The sequence below is a fragment of the Diadema antillarum genome, unplaced genomic scaffold (genome assembly GCF_040938485.1).
Source record: "Diadema antillarum isolate AM-2024a unplaced genomic scaffold, OU_Dant_1.0 seq00001833_RagTag, whole genome shotgun sequence".
In the NCBI taxonomy this organism is placed as follows: Eukaryota; Metazoa; Echinodermata; class Echinoidea; order Diadematoida; family Diadematidae; genus Diadema; species Diadema antillarum.
This window is the reverse complement of record NW_027272506.1, coordinates 130,818-150,802: the sequence shown is the minus strand read 5'-3', so window position 1 is coordinate 150,802 and position 19,985 is coordinate 130,818. Positions and strand designations below refer to the sequence as shown.

The window sequence follows — 19,985 nt, the reverse complement described above, 5'->3', positions numbered from 1 at the left end:
ACTAGTATCTATCTACATGTCTATTTACCTTCCTATCTTGTATGTCTGTCTGTCTGTCTATCTATCTACCAATTATCTATCTATCTATCTATCTATTTACCTATCTATCTGTATGTCTATCTATCCATCCATCCATCCACCTATCTATCTATCTACCTATCTATCTATCTATCTACCTTTCAGTCTATCTATTTACCTATCTATCTGTATGTCTATCTATCCATCCATCCATCTATCTATCTATCCATCTATCTATCTATCTTTCAATCTACATGTCTATCTATCTACATATCTTGTACGTCTGTCTGTTTATCAAATATCTTTCTATCTATTTACCTATTATCTATCTATCTACCTACCTATGTTTGTTTATATAATATTGTCTACTTATCTATCTGTCTGTCTATCTATCTATCTACCTATCTTGTCTGTTTTTTTCTATCTATCTTTGTACTTAACTTGTCTGTTTGTCATCTATTTATCTTTCTATGTGATCATCTATCTATTATCTATCTATTGTCTATCTATCTATCTATCTATCTATCTATCTATCTATCTATCTACTGTACCTATCTTGTCTGTTTGTCTATCTGTTTATCTTTCTATCCACTCATCTATTTACCTACTTACCTACCTAACTCTGTAACTCCCTACCTAATTCTAACCCCTTTCTACCTAACTCTAAAACACCCTTTTTCCTAACTTCACTTGTTCCAGGTTCTGCACCAACCCCCTCCCCCATGTGTTTGGTTGACATTGATCATGCGATTACTTGCCTTTGAAAGTACAATTACAGGCAAATCAGTTTATTTGAAAATAAGGGAAGAGGCCGAGTCTGCTGAGTCAACTATGCAATAGAGATTCAGTCAGCTGTTAAAAATTTGGTTCACACGATTATCCAGCCTATATAATGGAGAGCCCATTGACTGGAACCTCATCCTTTCAGACCTCTCTTTCACTTGTTTAAAAAAAAAGTGGGAAAAAAACCTGAATATGTCATGCTTACAGATTCATAATGATGAATGAGGTGCTGGCAATGGGAAAAGGGTTAGTCTTGCTGGCACATGAATGAATCTCAATAATACACTAAGTTCAGTCCATCGACAGGCTGAAGATTATCATAAGAGCATACTTTGCATCATCAGTTTGCTGAAAAATAAAATCGGACCTAAACCTGAAAGAAATAAAGATTACAGGCTGACTGTCTATGCATCTTGTGTGAAAGGTTACACATAATTGCATTTCAAATGGCATTTCTAAAACAAAAATCTTTCATCCACGACCAGCAATCACTTTAATTGGCGTTTTACACACATTTCATTGCTATCTTAAAAGTAATAAAGCTTTATTGACACCAGCTTCTGCTGGTGGGTGCTTGCGATTAGTTAACTATGAGTTTTTTGACATTATCTGCTGGTAGATAACTCTGGTTTGGGAACTGGTTTTCTGTTTCAAGAGACAAAACTAGAACCAAATAAAGTCCATGTACTCCTCGACAGGATATAGCAATATAATATGGACTGGCCTTGAGGGGGATATGACATTTATTGCCTGAACTAGAATTGCAGTGCCCGAGTTGACGACGAAAGTACACAGTCCATATCATTATTATTACCCATTTCAGGCATCTTGAGCAGTGAAATAAATTACAAGGTAAACTTTTTACAGCTTCCAAATTCAAGGTAACAATAATCCCACTCTGTGTCAGCATGACCTCTGTGCCAGCTCGAGCTCTACACCACTTTGCACACTACATCCTTGTATACAGCTCAGGTACGTGGCGCTTGCATAACAGCCAACTCACACAGGCGCAGGGATCGTCCTCTATTCGCCCTCTGTCGCGAAACTTGGGTATGCAGCGCACGTAGAAACAGCCGGCTCACACAGTAACAGCGATCGTCCTTTGGTTTTACGCGTTAACCTATGGGAATTTGCCCTTCGTCACGAAACCACTCCGCGAGAAACTGTCAGCAACAGCAAATTTTCTTCACTGGGAGCTCGAGTGCCCGGATGCTATATTCCCCTTGTTTTTAACATGCAAATCCCATAGGCATTTGCCAAAGAGGGGAATATGAGAAATTCACCCCTCTTCTCCCTGCTGGCGTGCAATCCCGTGCGTAATACGAGGGGAATACAATTTCATAGAACCACAGCTCAGATGGCTGATACGGGTAATAATATGTCATGGTTGATCTTCCATTTATCAATATAGTATTTAGTGACTACCTGAATATAAGAAAAATCCATTTCCATTAGAAAGAATTTTGTGAGGATTAAAAATACAAAACAAAATTAAAACAAAATAACATCTTTAATCTTTAAATTTTTCATATGGAAATATCATTTATACAAATTGAAATGGAAAACAGTCATTTCAATGATTATCCATCTTTTTATTTCTTTTCAAGGGCCAGTCTCAAAAGAAGATCACCAAGTTAGACTAAAAACTGCCCCCCAAAAGAAAACAAAGAAAACAAACAAACACAAAACGACACCAAGGCTTGGCTGAATCTCAGAACAGCTTAAAAAGTAACAGACGACAAGGCATGCAAACAAACTATGGGCATGATTTTTTTTTTTAATGTGCAACCTCAGCACATCAGTCATACAAAGAATCTGCCTGTTTTGTTTCCTGATTCTTCTGGTTTATGATGATAGGAATCATTATGTTTAGTCACCCACAAAGAGTATGGCACTTGTGACAAACATACACTCTCTCTTTCTCCCTCTCCCATTCTTCATGCCCCTACCCTCACTCTCTCTCTCTCTCTCACAGGTTGTTTTCTCAATAAAATATCTTTCTCATTCTATCACTCCATTTATGGGTAAAGGGAAATTGGCTCACATTCACTGGAAAACTACCTGGCTTTGCCAGGAAGTAATGTATCAAATGTCACTAATCACCTGATATCACTGAAACATGTTGAGATATCATATGGTAGATCCTCAGGGGAACTTTCAGGACACAGATAATGAACACTTATGACAGATATAGGAATGATCTAGATATAGCTCCATTTTTGATAGCATTCATTCACAACTGGACTAATGGGTACCAAAAGATTTACAGTTTGTATCATTGTCAATGACTAGATGTGTATTATTTGTTATACAGCTGTCATTCATTGCTGACATTTGCAATCATACCTAGCCCAAATTTAGTTCAAATCTGGGCTGGAAGGCATAATGGGCCTGGGCAAAATTTGATGCACACATTTGGTTTGGATACCTAATGCTGCGTTTACACCATGTTCCCGGCAGCCATGGCATCCCATTTCAGGCCACTGTGGACAAAATGGGATGGACGTGAGACAGCGCAGTGGGACGGGATAGGCAAACGTGACTAGCCGTAATCGCTGTGGATGCTGTGTCAGATTTTTGAACTGTCAAAAAAAAATTGCCACTGCAGTCCTGGTGCTAATGAGAAACCTTGTGGGCTGTAATGAAATGGGTTGAATGCAGCAAAATATGACCGCTTGTAATAGGCCATAACAAAAGTTGGAGGCAGTAGTGGAAAATATTGTGTAGTCTAGCCTGACCAGATACAGTGAGAACAGCGTCTGAAAGCATGTTCACTGGGGGGAGGGCTGGAACGAACAAGACTAGACTACGAAGAGGGGAAAACAGGAGAATGTCTCATCTACCCACGGCGCACAATGTTTCATGCAAAAGGGGCTGCTGTGGCTGCAGGGACACATTGTGTGCATAGTGATCTAATTAATGTTGCAGGAGTGCTAAAGGATGCTGGACCATACACATAATCACATACAATGAGTCTTGTGGACTCAAAGTCCTGAGGTGAACTGCAGTATTCTAAGGTCACTTGCCCTCAGGAAAGTTCACCACAATGAACAGAATTTCCACAAAATGCATTTACATCTTTGCAAATTCAGATGAGCTAAGACAAAGAGAAGTAAAAGGGATGGTGAAACCAACTGAAATGAAAAATCCTTATTCATCAAAACTACCAATGAAAGCAAGTCGGACCACGCTATACATAAGACAAAATGTGTATCTGACGCATAGGGGGAAAAACTGTCATTTTAGGAAATTAGAAATGCTTAGAGGTGCATCACAATGTTTTTAAACTGCTCCCAACCTGCGAAGAATTTCGCAGTTTGCCTTTGGTTGCATCTACTGGAAAAGACGGAAGCCATCTGACTTCAAGGGGAAAGCCCTATTGTCACATGACTGTCATGGACCAATCACAAAGCAAGAATCTTCGTGAGTGGCATATCATAAAACAAATAACACACTCACCATCCACAGACTCTGGATAAGCTAGGAGGATGTCTTTGCATGAGGTTGCCGGGGACCTCTTTGTCCCCCGTGGTTTGGGAATCTCCGCAATCTCCTCCTCAATCTCACGGACTGTCTCAGTGACGTCTACAGAGGGCGTAGGTGTGGGTGCGGCTGTGGTCGGAGGCCGTGTTGTGGTGGGTGGGAGTGTTGTGGGTGGGAGTGTTGTAGGTGGTCTAGTTGTTGGTGGCTTATTGCGCACAGGACAAATTGACAAAAATATAAAAGCAATGGGAAACACACATACACAAACACAAACATATGCTGAAAGATCTCCATGGATCAATAAGGAGATGTAAAGGGTGGACATTAAAGTATCAATTTCAAACTATAATGACATTATAAAGACTCCAAAGCATGTTGGATTTACAATGATTCTAAGCCAGCAAGTCACAGAGTGAGTGTCAAATTGCAATACTGTGAAACTAGAAACATTTAATTGTGGCAGAAAACTTTTATTAATTGGAGCCGACTGCCTTTTTAGCAACATACCCACATGTAGGCATGCATTATCTCTATAATCTCTCACAAACAACTTTCACTGATCTGAATGAAGCATCTTTATAGATAGATCAATTCAGGCTCAAACTCTATATTCAATAGCCACATTCACATGTATAAAATAGTGGGATACCCATTGTGATCAATATCTTGCAATTTTTGCACGCGTTTACATAGACAGACATAGTGGGATAACGATCTCAAGACATTTTTTTTCTGCAAGAGTTCACATGGACAGAAATATCCCACATATTGCAGACTGCAATTTGCCCACAAATCTGGCAAAGTGGCACACATAGTGCACTTCTCTCTTTTGTTCTTGCGCATCACACTGATGCGGTGCCCTCGCTGTTGTAATGTGAGCTTTAAATGATGGGATGTAAACTCCCAAGATTATGTGCTCCACTGTTCACACGATAATTCAAACATGAGTGCAAGATTTCTTGGGATTGCATCGTGATGCTGATCGCGATAATCAATGGGAATCTTGTGTCCAAATGGGTAAAAGTCTCAAGATTTTGATCACAATGAAAAATCTCAAGCTTTGTATCCCACTAATTCACCTATATGTGAATCCCACTATTGCCTTCCTCATGAGCAAAGAGAGAGAGAGAGAGAGAGAGAGAGAGAGAGAGAAGGAGAAAGACAAATAGACAGAGAGGTTTAAAGAAAGAGCAGACAGGTGAACCAATAGACCCAGAGAGAGAATGATGCTTAACTCACCAGTGTGGGCGGTGGTTGGGGTGTAGGGCCAGGGGTCCCTGGGGGCCCAGGCGGTCCTGGAGGACCCTAGAAAAAACAAAACAACAACAACGAAAGAGCAGGGAAGAGAGAGTTACAATAATCCAACTAAAAAAAAAAGCCACAGTGACAGAAATCTTGCATCTATGCAAACACCCATGGAATTGTTCTTGGAAACACAATAGTATCTCTCTAATGCTGTACAACAGTTAACCTGGAGGGGAAGTAAGGAAGCAATTCCAAGTAATGTTGGCACAGCTTCCCGACACAGTTCCTTGATCATTTTCTCATGGCATGTAGTGGCCACATGTTTTTCCTGTCCTGGAATTGTGGTTGACCATTATGACACAAAGGCGCACCCTTGAAAATGTCCTTTTAAAACTTCAAGTGACTGCATGGCAATATGTGTTAAGGATGTGAAAAAAGAACTCAGAACTCAGAACTCAGAACTCAGAACTCAGAACTCAGAACTCAGAACTAAGAACTAAGAACTCTCTTTATGTTGTTCCCAGATTTGCAGACGGACAGCTTTGATGAAGCAAATTGCAGTGATTAAATGAAATAAACTGAAACTGAAACTCGGGTAATGGACGAATCAGGTCTTGTCTTTATCAGTCATCACATGGCATAAAGTCATTCTTTATCTCTGAACTAGGAAATGTTGTGTATTTGGTTTCTGTGACCAAAATGATCCCACGTACATCCATTTTCCAAGGTTCAAATATTTGGAAAATTTGGACTGAGCGCCACAGATAGGTTCCGCCCCTAACAACGACCAGAGTGATCTCATTGGTCAGTTTGCTGCTTGCTGCTAACCGAAGCGTGAAGCTCGCACACTGCCCAGTCGACTGGTGCGTGCGGGCGGGGTGCGCTATGCTCAGCCGCTTCTCACATCCTGGTCACTGATTGGTTGGTGAGGAGACCGCCGATGCTGATGTGCTTGAATGAACTCTTCGGGGGTTGCTAGGGCTTACCTTCTATTGTCCAGAGGTGAAAACTGACTTGCGTGTCCCTTGATCGCGATTGCGTCAAAAGGAAGACTTTTAGGGCGCTTTTCTCGAAACAGTGATTTTCCAGACGTCTCGACATGCTCTCTTTTAAACATCGATATCTCCGCAGCCGATTATTTTCACAAAATGTGTTATATATCAATTTAAAGCAGAAAGGTTAGGGGATTATATCATGCAATTTTCAAATAATCGACCTCGCCCGACTTTAGGATCATTTTGTTGTAGCGGGTCACATATGTTCTCCAGTCAAAAAACAATTTCTACTTAGGCCTACTTGTCTCCATATTCTGCAACAAGATCTACCACATACATGTGTTGTAAAAGTAAAAGTAAAAGTAAAAGTATTACTTACCCGTACTCCTTTTTGTCCACTCTTCCCTTTAAAGCCTTTAGGACCCTGTGATTGAGACATACAGGGACAATGATTCTTCAATTAACCCTTTGAGACCACTTGTAAGTAAAATACAACAGACATTCCACCCCAAGCAGTTGCAGATGGTATTGATAGAGTTAAGTCAAAAGGTCACTGTGTATTTCAGTAACATTTTACAAACAGAAGAGTGTCGGTGTTCAGAATTCTTGATCTACCATTCTTCAGTGGTGGATCCAGGGGGGGGGGGGGACGCACTGAGCGCGCACCCCCTCTTTATTTTTTTTTTGTCAAAACAAAAGAAATAAAAAGGAAAAAATGGGGGGACGTGAACCCCAATTTAATTTTGTAAAGGCGCCTCCCCTTTACAGATTTCCTGGATCTGCCCCTGATTCTTTACCATAATTTGTCAATAACATTTCATCTTGTGGCTATCAGAAATGTTAAGATGGATCATATCTGACAGTTTCACAGAATTTCAATGCCAATTATGGAAGGAAAAAAAAAGAATTTCCTCTAAAGCATAATTACACAGATGGTTGGTTTGGTTTCTAATCACTCCAGCCACCATTAAATACCCTGATGTCCAACCATGAGAATACTATGATACAAAATCATTCAAAATACCAAAGTGCTGACTTTTGCTCAAAATTGGAACTCGTCTGCTTCTCTCTCAAAACATCAAATAAAAGAAAGAGATCATATTCAAGATTAATTTAAAAAAAAAGACAGCAAGAACACTGATAACACACTTTGATTACAATCTAAAAAGTCTACTAAATTTTGGTGGTAGCATGATGGATAGATGATTCTCTTTCTCAAGAATGAAAGGCATTAAAAGAAACTAAAAAATGTGTGAAATTCCATGATAATGATATGTCCCCTCCCCCCCCCCCCCAAAAAAAAAAAAAATACAATCGGATTTCTGTATTGATAACATTCAAAATGATTGAACAATATGAATGCTACTTCAGGGAATGAAAGTATAACTTCTTGCACATATTTTGCAGAAAACCCCGTTCAATTTGGTTAAGTGGTCAGAGAAATGTGGGTTGTTGTAAAGCACGTCACCAGTTCGTTTCTTCAAGTTCAGCACTTGGATGCTCTTGGAACTGTGAACACAATGGACAAACTTGGAGGGAAGGGATTCCCGGTATGCTCTCCAGAGATCCTCATTTCTCTCTGACCCCTGAAGCAAACTGGACGGAATTTTCTGTAAGATGTAGGGAATAAGTCATAGTTTCATACCCTGAATTGTATTTTGATTGATTCACTACTTAAATTAAGGTTATAATTGCAGAAAATCCGGTTGCAATCTTTTTTTTTTTTTTTTTTTTTTTTTTGGGGGGGGGGGGGGGGGGGTAGGGGGACATACAGTATGGGATGATGATGATTGGTAGACCCTATACTCACCCTGCTTCCTGGTCTCCCAGGCTTACCCCTTGGACCTTCAGTACTCACACCACCCTGCACTCAGAGTTGGGATAACAGAAGATAGATTTACACCACAAGAAATTAAGTAACCCTTTTCTGTGGCCATGAGTCAAATGTGTACTAATTTCACACACATATCCATGGTCAGATGGCTATTGTGGAATACCGAGGGTAAAAGAAATGAATATGTAATACCAAACTTGAATTTTTTTCAAATGGACTTTTTTTACCCCCTCAGTGTTATTTGTTATTTGTATCCATCTTAACATAAAACCTACAATTTAACTAGCTAGAAAGCCAGAGAGATAGACAGGTATAGTACATAGTAGAAAGATTAAGAGACATATATATATCAACAGAAAGAGATAGAGAGAGAGATGGACAGACAGATATAGAGTATACATGTACGAACAGAGTGTGTATAGTGATCATCTTTATTGTGAACCCAAACCTTCATGTGAAATTATTCTCATTCCAATGCTTGATATGTTCGAATCAATCACTGCAGGTTTGAGCCAAATCAGGGAAGAAATAAGGAAATCCCAGGTTTGCAACGTTCAGCAGTCAGTAGAGGGCAGCAGACAGCTTGTGACTTAATTGTGGACATACCTCCAAAGGTTCAATTCATGAAATTTCACATTTTTCATCTTTCACAACAATGAGCATAACTCCTTTCCTGAAGTCCAAATATGGCACTAATGAATGCATTTTGCAGTGCATATTTTGAAGTTGAACCATGTTTATTTGTGAATCAAGAGAAAACTTTAAAATAGTTAAATTTTGTGAGGAAAGGTCAGAGAGTTGTCCAAAAGTTTCAACTTGAGTTAATTTGTCACCCTCTACGGTTTATTTATTCAAACAGCTGTAGCTTCCTTATTCCTTGTCTGATTTAGCTCAAATTTGCCACAAATAAATCAAATATATCAAGCAATTGAATAAGAGAAACTTCATCTGAAAGTATTGGCTCCCTTTAAGAGTAACAGCTCAGAGGAAAACGTCATCTTGTGTGACAGGAAAATAAAAACAGCAGCAAATTAGTACAAATTTGACTGATGTAGAGTCCGAAGAAGGGAGTTAACACCATTTGAATATTAGTTAGTCATCTAATATGACGTCCAGCTGGCTTAGTGTCATATAAAATGTCTCTTGCTTCCTTGGTACTCAAAGGGAATTTTCTGTTTGAACTCTGAACAGAATCCTTGTAGATACAGCTTGACATTTTTGAATATAGAAGATGTATGCTAGGAGTTATGACAGAATATTTTCAGTCTAAACTTCCAAAGTGAAATTGTCCAAATTAGTTTTGTATAACTCATCAAACACAATAAGTTGATTCAAGACTTGAAGACTGTATGGTGGTGAGAAAAAGGGGGTGAGCGAAAGGGGGCGAACGAAGTGAGCTCAGCTGTGTTTGACAGTGCGAGGGCCTTTTGAGATCTGATTCATATCTTTATGCTAGCCCTCCAAATTAACAATTTTTGTTCCCTGAGCAAAAATCGCCCAACCTGCATGTCTGTCTGCCTGAGTCTGATTTGCATACCCGGGCGAATGCATGCCACAGACCTCCACTGGTAGTCAGTGATGCATGCAAACGAGCTGGCAACGCCAAGGTGGAAGTTGTGGGGAGCACACCATTCTATTGGTCAACTGAAACTGTTTTAAGTATGACTATTCAGTACGCTCCTGTGGTCATGAATGGTAATGTGTGAAGCAGACCTCAGAAGGCCCTCGCCCTGTCACGCTTGGCTGGGCTCGCTTTGCTTGCCTGTTATAGCCATCATACAGCAAGAGGGCCTTGACAAAAGGCTAGAGGATGGGTGATGTGCAAATCTAAATATTTGAGGAGTTTGAATGCAAAAAACAGATAAACAATCATTTTCACAATGTTTAAGTAAGATCTTCATCAAACAAAGGAAAATAAATCTTGAGATGATACTGCACTTGTCACATAACAAGAAATATTTCAGAAGATACCTTTAAAATTATTACATAATATTCTAATCAGTTTCTTTGATTTTTTAGTAGCTTCAGTTTCAAATACCCCGCATTGATAAACAATGATATACTAATAGTACGGAAGATGTTCATTATCGTAGTAGTAACTGAAAGAAATACAGCTAATCTTCTGTTTCACGAAGTGATCAAAACGTCGTAATAATTCTTTGTGTTTACCTCGCTTTGTGAGACAGAAGATTAGCTTTATTTCTTTCACTGATATATCAGTTTCTGCACTGAAACTCTTCATTTAGAAGAACACTGCTTTGACAGGGCCATATCTACCTTCTCTCCTTTTGGTCCGGGAGGGCCCTGCACTCCTTGGGTACCTTTTGCTCCCTTTGGGCCCGCAGGTCCGAGGGGTGCAGGCCCAGGGTCGCCCCTCTCTCCCTAATGGAAAGGGGAGGGGGTGTATGAAGTATAAAGTAATAAAAGTAAGAAATACAGACCAATCAAGACATGAACCATTTGACCTCAAGATAATAGTTATCTGCACAAGATTTAACACATTGTATATCAACAAAAGTAACCCATGGCTTAAGATGACTAAGCACATACTGTAAAAGTGGAAATTTTCGCAGTATTGGAATTTTCACGGATTTCACGCAAACAGAAGCTAGCGTGAAAATAAAAGCACGCAAATATTTTTGCGTGCCATATGTTCCAGTAGCTGAAATTAAACACACGCAAAACTCCTCTTACCTGGCTGAGCGTGACAAATTAGTCACGCGAAAATATCCACTTTTACAGTACTTTTTGTTGACCTACAATCTGATGTGTTACAACAGAAAATACAATCTGATGTTTCTTGTAGCTTCTGGCTGCACGAAATGCACAAAAATTTTCACACCCTGACAATTTCCAGTATCTCTGGTATTTAGTTCATTGCATGTATGCTTTATGAGTATTCAGCTGTATGCCCTATGCAATTTGTCTTTAATGGTGCATCTTCATTTGTCGGAGCTCTCTTATCTCTCTCTGGTGATGTGATTATCCCCTTTGTAGAAACATTCAAGAGGAGATGATGTACAGAGGGTACCAGTCTTTGCAGGGGCAGATCCAGGAATTCCATAAAGGGAGGTGCCTTTACCAAATTAAGGGGGCATGGCACGCCCCCATTTTTTCTTTTTTATTACTTTTGTTTTCACAAAAAATGAAGAGGTGGTGTATGCCCAGTGTGCCCCCCTCTGAATCCGCCACTGCTTCGTTGGGCTCGAGCTTAACTCACCTTCCGCCTCCCGGGGCGACCTGGGCGCCCTTGTAGGCCCGGTGGTCCAGGGGGACCCTGTGAAAACAGAAGTCAATCATGGAAAATGATATAGCAAATATCATTCTTGCACTTTAACTCTTACTGTGCTTTCTTTGGAACACTGCCAGCGGCTGCATGGCTTGTTTATGATGCTGTGAGCATTGATATCCTGAAACCTGTAATTAGATATTACAGAACCATTCTTATTCCTTGAATCACTATGATATCTTTCGGCTGTTTTACAGGTATCTTCATCTGAGTGGCTATTCTTACATACTTCAAGGTCATTACAATAATCACCTTTTTTTCCCTTTTTTTTTAACCTCCGCCAAGGAAGGAAGAGGTTAAGTGATCACTGGTGTGGGTTTGTCTGTTTGCAAAATAACTCAAAAAGTTGTGTAGGGATTAAAATGAAACTTGCATAAAATGTTGATATTGACACAAGGAACACCTCATTCAATTTTGGTAGTCATGCGGGAATTTTCGTGGATTTCTGAAGGATTTTTCATCTTTTAGCACACAAGGTCATCAAACTTGGGGTTCAAGCTGTGCGTATTGGAGGTTTACATCGGTACGCGCACTAAAGCGCGTGCTTTGCTCGGGCAATGTACCGTGTAATGACGTAAGAACAAAAGGTTTCTTTTTCAGGAAATTGCATGCGTGTAAGGGTGGAAATGAGTTGCTGGCTTGGTGGAGGTCTGTGCTCTCCGAGTGCTTTTCTATTTTGTTAAGGGGTAGGTACAAATGTAATGGCTATAACATTGGCAAGGTATATCTTGATGAACAGGCACATACAACTATTCCATCTAAACCTCTTCCTAAAAGACTCAATGTCCATAAAGGCATATGATACTTAAAGGATATAAAAAATGCTTTTCAATGCATTAATTATGTGTGGGTCTGGACCTACCGGTGGTCCTGGAATTGTTCCTGGTGGACCTGGCCTGCCTTGTGCACCACGAGGTCCCTGATATGAAGGCACAAGAATGGAAACAAAAATCCGTATGAAAGATATCTGCTTGAACATACTAATGTATAATAACTGCCAAGACAAATCACTCTTATTATCTCAACAGGCATTGTTTCAAGAAATAGAACTATACAGCGATATATTGCCTCAGTTTCATTACATTTGTGATTGAATGTACGGTGTAAAAGTCAAAGGTTCTCAGACTCAGGCGCAGTACAATGGGCTGCCTAACTCATGTACTGTAAAAGTGGAAATTTTCGCGGTGTTGAAATTTTTGCACATTTCGTGCAACCAGAAAATAAAAGCATGCAAATATTTCTGCTGCCCGTATGTCTAGTAGTTGATGTCTTGATTCCGCGGAATTAAAAACTCACGAAATTCTTCTTGCCCAGCCGAGCCTGAAAAATTAGGCACGAAAATACCCCCTTTTACAGTATACACGTATGTAATCATGACTCCTGGATCTTAATTCAGAAGAACTGAAACAGAGAGAGCTTGCTTCTGGCATTTACTGAAACAAAAAGACATTTGTATGCGAACTTGTTCACTTTTCTGCTATCAAAGAGCTAAAACAGTTCTTAGCAGGGCTCCAAATTCATCTTCCACCATTTGGAATTTGCTTGCAATACATCGAAAGCATCTACCAAGAAACTTACTTGGCTGAGGTGATTTGCCAGGATGATGAGTTATTTTGGAGTATTTTGAGATAAAAAGCACTGAATAACTTTAACTGCAGTACACAACTTTTATCCCAGAAGAACCCTCCCTATTCAATATCATGGGGGAAGTAGAATGTTATGTGATGATTGATCATGCCATAGCGAGAATTGTATTTTCCAACAAGTTCTGTGCAATTCACTCCAGGTCAGAAGATCAGTGAGTACTGCTGTGGCCTGAATTGTTATCATCAATAATCAATAAAAAAAAAATGAATACCATGATCACATAATTTATGATTTGGGACTATTCACTTCCAGCAAACTTTTTTGGCTAATATCTTTTATCGTTGTTATTCAACTGAAATTGTGGTATCACAGTGTTACTTCACACATTTCCAATACATACATGTATGTGTAAATTTCAGCAAAAATCAACAGTTCTGAAAGCTCATGGGAGCTATGTTTTCACTATAACTTAGGGGGCATAGGAAAGGCTCTGGTACTCTTAAAGATAATTTCATCTGAATTTTATTCAGAATTAAATAGAAACTCTAAAAACTTTTCAGCTTTATACAGATGTATTTCTCAAGGGTAACGGATTGAAGTCATGGGGGGGGGGGGGGGAGGGGGGTAGAAACCTCCAAACTCTACTAACCATGGGGCCTCTTTCTCCACGCTCTCCCCTTGGGCCCTTGGATCCAGGAACAGCTGGCCCGGGAGGCCCCTGTGGCCCTTTTCCTCCCCTAGGTCCCATGTTTCCCTAGTGGAGAGAAAAAAGAAAAAAAGAAAGAAAGAAAGAAAGAAAGAAAGAAAGAAAAAGAAAGAAAGAAAGAAACACAATTGATTAGTAATGAAGCCATTTTGATTATTAGGCATGGGAACAACCATGATCGAACTATTAAAAGCTATTGTAAGACACCTCAATAACTCACAAACTGTTGGGATCATCAATGTGTTAAAAGAATGATTTACAATTTTTTTGCAACTGGGAAAATGCTGTGTCTGTGAGTGTGGTTTTGGTGTGAGAGGAGTAGTTTACGGCGTAGTATCAAATTCTCTCTTACATGCATAATCTGACACATTTCAGAGAATGTCAACCACAGGGTCTGTTTAACATTGTGTCACTTTCAACCACAAAGAATACTATATGTCTTTATCTGTTGGCAATGATATGTGAATTAATCCTTCGTAGAATTCTAATTCCTTGAGGCATCTGTTCAATACTTATAAAAACAAGGAAAAGTAGAAATTACGCGGTGCGTAATATATGTCCCCGCCGGAAGTAGCATTTAGTAGCAAAATGTACAATATAGGTAAAAAGATGAAGGTCAAAGGTCAAAGAAGTCAAAGGTCAAAATTCTATGTAGAAGTTTTGAAGCCCTCACCTAGTGCCATCACATAAAGCAAACGGAATCGAAATCGGGTTAGAAATGGCGAAGGAGTAGCATTTTGTAGCCAATGTACAATATAGGTAAAAAAATCAAGGTCAAAGGTCAAAGAAGTCAAAGGTCAAAATTCTGTGTAGAAGTTTTGAAGCCCTCACCTAGTGCCATCACTTAAAGCAGACGGAATTGAAATCGGGTTATAAATGGCAAAGGAGTAGCATTTTGTAGCAAAATGTACAATATAGGTCAAAAATCAAGGTCAAAGGTCAAAGAAGTCAAAGGTCAAAATTCTGTGTAGAAGTTTTGAAGCCCTCACCTAGTGCCATCACATAAAGCAAACGGAATTGAAATCGGGTTAGAAATGGCGAAGGAGTAGCATTTTGTAGGCAATGTACAATATAGGTCAAAAATCAAGGTCAAAGGTCAAAGAAGTCAAAGGTCAAAATTCTGTGTAGAAGTTTTGAAGCCCTCACCTAGTGCCATCACTTAAAGCAAACGGAATTGAAATCGGGTTACAAATGGCGAAGGAGTAGCATTTTGTAGCAAAATGTACAATATAGGTCAAAAATCAAGGTCAAAGGTCAAAGAAGTCAAAGGTCAAAATTCTGTGTAGAAGTTTTGAAGCCCTCACCTAGTGCCATCATATAAAGCAAACGGAATCAAAATCGGGTTAGAAATGGCGAAGGAGTAGCATTTTGAAGCAAAATGTACAATATAGGTCAAAGGTCAAGGTCAAAGGTCACAATTGAAATTCTGTATACAAGTTTGAAAGCTCCCATGTAGTGCTATCATATAAAGCAAACAGAATCAAAATCGGGTTAGAAATGGCGAAGGAGTAGCATTTTGAACATTTTGATCACACACGGACGCACACACGGACGGACACACGGACGCACGGACACACGGACGGACACACACACGTACGGAGCCCGTTTCATAGTCCCCTGCTCGAACTCGTTCGGCGGGGACAATAAATTGGATACCTTTGTGACACTTGTAAAATAAATTCTACATCACATGATGGGCTGGAATAGGATTTCACAACATTTGCTCACAGTTTTGTTTTGTTTTGTTTTGTTTTGAAGTTTGAAGTTTGAAGTTTGAAGTTTTATTAGCAACAACAATTGAGCATGTACATTTCAATCATAACATTATTGTATAATTACATACATATGTGAAAAAAAATACTTATCTATTACTCCTTTACAATACATAATTAAAGGATGACATTTGAGATTTATATTTAAATATGATACGTGTAGCATAATTCTACAAAGTTGTTGTTAACAAGGGAACCAAAAGTTAGCACAAGTGCTAGTCGAGATTGGTCACCTTGATCTTCATACTAAAAAGCTAAACACAAAAGAAAAAATTATTGCATGGTTAGTTGAAATGGCTGTTAATATTTATACAATGTACATCATTCATTTTCTAACACAGAAAACTAATCATACTTGTTACAGTATAATATCTATCAGAGTAGGAAATCTACAAGGCATTTACGAAATGTAGATCTTTTGCTTTGTTCACGCATTTCTCGTGGCAATGTGTTCCAAAGTTTTGGTCCTAAGTAAGAAATCGAAAATTGTCCCTGTGTGGTTCTAAATTTTGGTAAGTACAACATTCTTTTTTCATTTGTTTTTTTTTTGTTTTTCTCAGAAATACATGAGACTACAGCAACCCTAATGAGTAAAAAATTTCATAATAATCAGCCTTTGAATGGATTTTGACCACAAAGCATAGAGATCTCTAATGTGGAATATCACATCACACTTGGTCCTTACCCTGGTAGGTCCAGACAAAGTAACACCAAGGATGCCTTCCAGTGCTTATAAGCAAACCAAATCGAACCGAACCAAAGTGAACAATACTGTGCAGTGCTATATATTTGGAGCATTCAAGCGTTCTGTTGAGAAGTGTACCTCATGAGTTATTCTTAGAGGGATCACCCATTTTGTAGAAAGAGGGTCATTCACCTGGCTCACTTAGATTACTTTACAGATGTCCCAAACAAAGAGAATGAACTATTTGCATTATGACATAATTATGTCCATGATACATGCATTCTTCACATGCAAACTTTTGGTACACTTCTGGTACACTTTTGGAGCACATTGGGAAGTGGTCCACTTTTGGCTTGGTTCAGTTCGGTATGGTACACTTTAGGAGCGTTTGAGTGCTCCTCTGGCGCGGGTTCAGTACGGTTCGGTTCGCTTTAGGAGAGCGCTCAAACGCACCCCAAGTTGATGGAGCTGACTTCAACAAATGACCAGACAGGTCAAAGGGCAAAGACATTACTTGATCCAGCAGAGAATAATACTTAACCTTAAAGGGGCCGGGCTTTTTTGGCTATGCTCAGACCGGGGGGGAGGATGGATTCTGCCATGGGTGGTGCGATCGCGATGAAATTTTGCAAGCGTAAGACCTGTGTCATAATCTACAAGATTGTGTCATAAGATTTTTTTAAACAATCAATTTCTAATTTTAATTAATTAATTAAGCAAATTAAGCTCAAGATCATATTTTAGCCTAATTAAAAGCATTGAGAGTCTAATTTTTTATCTGTAAATCTGTTTTAGCATATTCAACAATTGTACATCACAAAAACTTCCAAAACTCATTTCAATTCTTATGTATTTTATTGTTTTCAGAATTTCCTATGTGTTTCTATGTTTTTCAACTTTTGTTTTATTTGTTTTTTCATTGGAAATTGTCACTGACCACTTTTCTACCATAATTAGCACAAAACTAATCAATGAAAGTGATTAATTGTAAAAATAATCGGGTTTTTATGACTTTCATGATAGAGTACTGTTTTCCACAGGAGATGTACACAAAATCACAAAATTGTGCCCGTTTTGGGGCGACATTCCGTTACAAAAATGGGCGTGGCTTTGCAAAAGTATGCGCGGAGGTCGCAAATTTGGTCTCAAAAGTTGCGCGAGACTTGAACAAACAAAGTCAAGAAGCCTCGCGACGAGGCCTTCTCGCGTTACAGAATTATAGCGCGAAACGTCGAGGGGGGCGGATTACGCCCCCCCCGGCCCTTTTAGGGTTAACCCACCTTCTCTCCTTTGAGTCCATCAATTCCAGGTGTCCCATCCCTTCCATCCTCTCCATGGCTAGCGTTCCCTCTTGGACCACGTGGGCCACGTGGTCCCTGAAGGCCCTTTGGGGCAGAAAGTTAGAGAAATGAAAATGTAAGCAAAACTATACGCACTCAGCGCAAGAAAAATAGAGATAGAGAAAAATAGAGATAGTTAGATAAACAGATAGATAGATAGACAGATAGATAGATAGAAAGACATGAAGATAGATAGATAGGTAGATAGGTAGATAGATAGATAGATAGATAGATAGGGAGAGAGAGAGAGAGAGACAAATAGATACATAGATAGATAGATACACAATACATAGATAAATAGATACATAATACCTAGATAGATAGACATAAATAGATAGAGATAGACAGATAGATAGATATATAGATAGAGATAGAGATAGACAGATAGATAGAGATATATAGATACATAGATAGATATATAGAGATAGATAGATAGAGATAAAAAGAGATAGATAAATAGAGATAGACAGATAGATAGATTAATAGATAGAGATAGATATAGATAGATAGACAGACATATAGATAGAGAGAGAGATAGATAGATAGATAGATAGATAGATATAGATAGATAGATAGACATAGATAGAGATAGATAGATAGAGATAGACATATATAGATAGATAGAATGACAGATAGACATAGACAGATAGACATAGAGATAGATAGATAGATAGATAGATAGATAGATAGATAGATAGACATATGTGACCCGCTACAACAAAAGGATCCGAAAATCGGGGGAGGACAATCGGGGGAGGACAATTGTGACAAAAGGATCCTAAAGTCGCTGACGGGTGAGCCGAGAAAATCAAGTTTGAAGTCAAATCACCAAAATCTGTCAAAACGTTTGGATTTCTGTTTTTAACATAATTTTGTGGTCTAATGTATTTTCTATCATCTGCCGAAATTTCAAAGCTAAATGATCAAAGGGAAGGCCTGAAAATAGCATTTTTCTGGGCCATGATTGTCTCGCCCGTCACCGACTTTAGGATCCTTTTGTTGTAGCGGGTCACAATTTTCTGAAAATGGCATGACATTATTCCCTTACTCTTCTACTTTAATTTCATATATAGCACAACACATAAAAGTACTCGGTTGCGGAGATATCAATGATTTTATAAGCGCATGTCAAGTGGTTGAGGAAATCAGAGTTTCGAGAAAAACGCCTTCAAAGTTCTCATTCCGACGCTATCATGATCAGGGGGAGGCGAGACAGTTTTCACCGCTTGACAATAGAAGGCACGCTCCTAGCGACTTCCGCGATGTTCATTCAAGCTTAGTGCAAGCGGTGTACGCACGACCAATCACTAATCAGGATGACACGCACTGATCAATAAGATCACTCCCTCGTTGCTAGGGGCGGAGTCTAGCTGCCGCGCTAAATCCAAATCTTCGGACACGTTTCTGTTACGTTGAAAGTCAGAAAATCATGGCCCAGAAAAACGCTGATTTCTTCCCTTTCCTTTAATCATTTAGCTTCAAAATTTTGGCAGATGATAGACAAAACATTAGAATACAAAATTATGCCAAAAACAGAAATCCGATTGTTTTGACCAATTTTGATGATGTGACTTCAAACTCGATTTTCTCGGCTCAGCCGTCAGTGACTTTAGGAGCCTTTTGTTGTAGCTGGTCACATATATGGAGATAGATAGATATAGACAGACAGATAGATAGATAGATAGATAGATAGATAGATAGATAGATAGATAGATAGATAGATAGAGATGGATAGATAGATAGATGGATAGGTAGAGATAGATAGATAGACATAAATAAAGATAAATAGAAAGAGATAGAGAGACAGAGAGGAGAGATTGTAGATATTAATATTATTATTATTAATCTGAGTTCTTTGCTTTTTTGACACACAGTCATATCTGAATGGAAAGATAAAACTTAAGTGGAAGACAATACAAGGCAGAAATATTTATGTGAAAATGGTTTTACTTACAATTTCTCCTTTTTCACCTTTTGCGCCGTCAAAGCCCACCTGTCCCTTTTCACCCTTGACTCCGGGGGTCCCCTTTTGCCCCCGACGACCTCGAAAGCCTCGCAGTCCCTGCCTCCAGAAAATAAGATCACTTTGCCTTAAGTTGTCTAGATTGAAGACTTTGGGTAACATTGCACAAAGGATTTCGGCAAATAAAGCCCAAAGGAGGCAAATCGGTCATACGATTAGTCACGGGACTGAATACTGCACACTATGCCATCAGATTAAGGTACACAGCTGGCTTACGACTGTACT

At 39.1% G+C, this 19,985-nt stretch overlaps 1 protein-coding gene across 1 annotated transcript in view; it reads right to left on the bottom strand.

Moving 5' to 3' along the window:
- LOC139712638 (collagen alpha-1(II) chain-like) overlaps positions 1-16,540 on the bottom strand; it is a 30,555-nt gene extending 14,015 nt beyond the window's left edge. The window contains exons 1-9 of the mRNA XM_071624447.1: positions 16,536-16,540; positions 13,884-13,988; positions 12,510-12,627; positions 11,579-11,635; positions 10,636-10,740; positions 8,335-8,388; positions 6,904-6,948; positions 5,524-5,589; positions 4,261-4,489 (exon numbers count right to left, since the gene is read on the bottom strand). Of these exons, the coding sequence (XP_071480548.1) occupies positions 4,261-4,489; positions 5,524-5,589; positions 6,904-6,948; positions 8,335-8,388; positions 10,636-10,740; positions 11,579-11,635; positions 12,510-12,627; positions 13,884-13,988; positions 16,536-16,540 (784 nt within the window). The remainder of the gene's footprint in view (positions 1-4,260; positions 4,490-5,523; positions 5,590-6,903; positions 6,949-8,334; positions 8,389-10,635; positions 10,741-11,578; positions 11,636-12,509; positions 12,628-13,883; positions 13,989-16,535) is intronic.
- Positions 16,541-19,985: the final 3,445 nt, after the last annotated feature.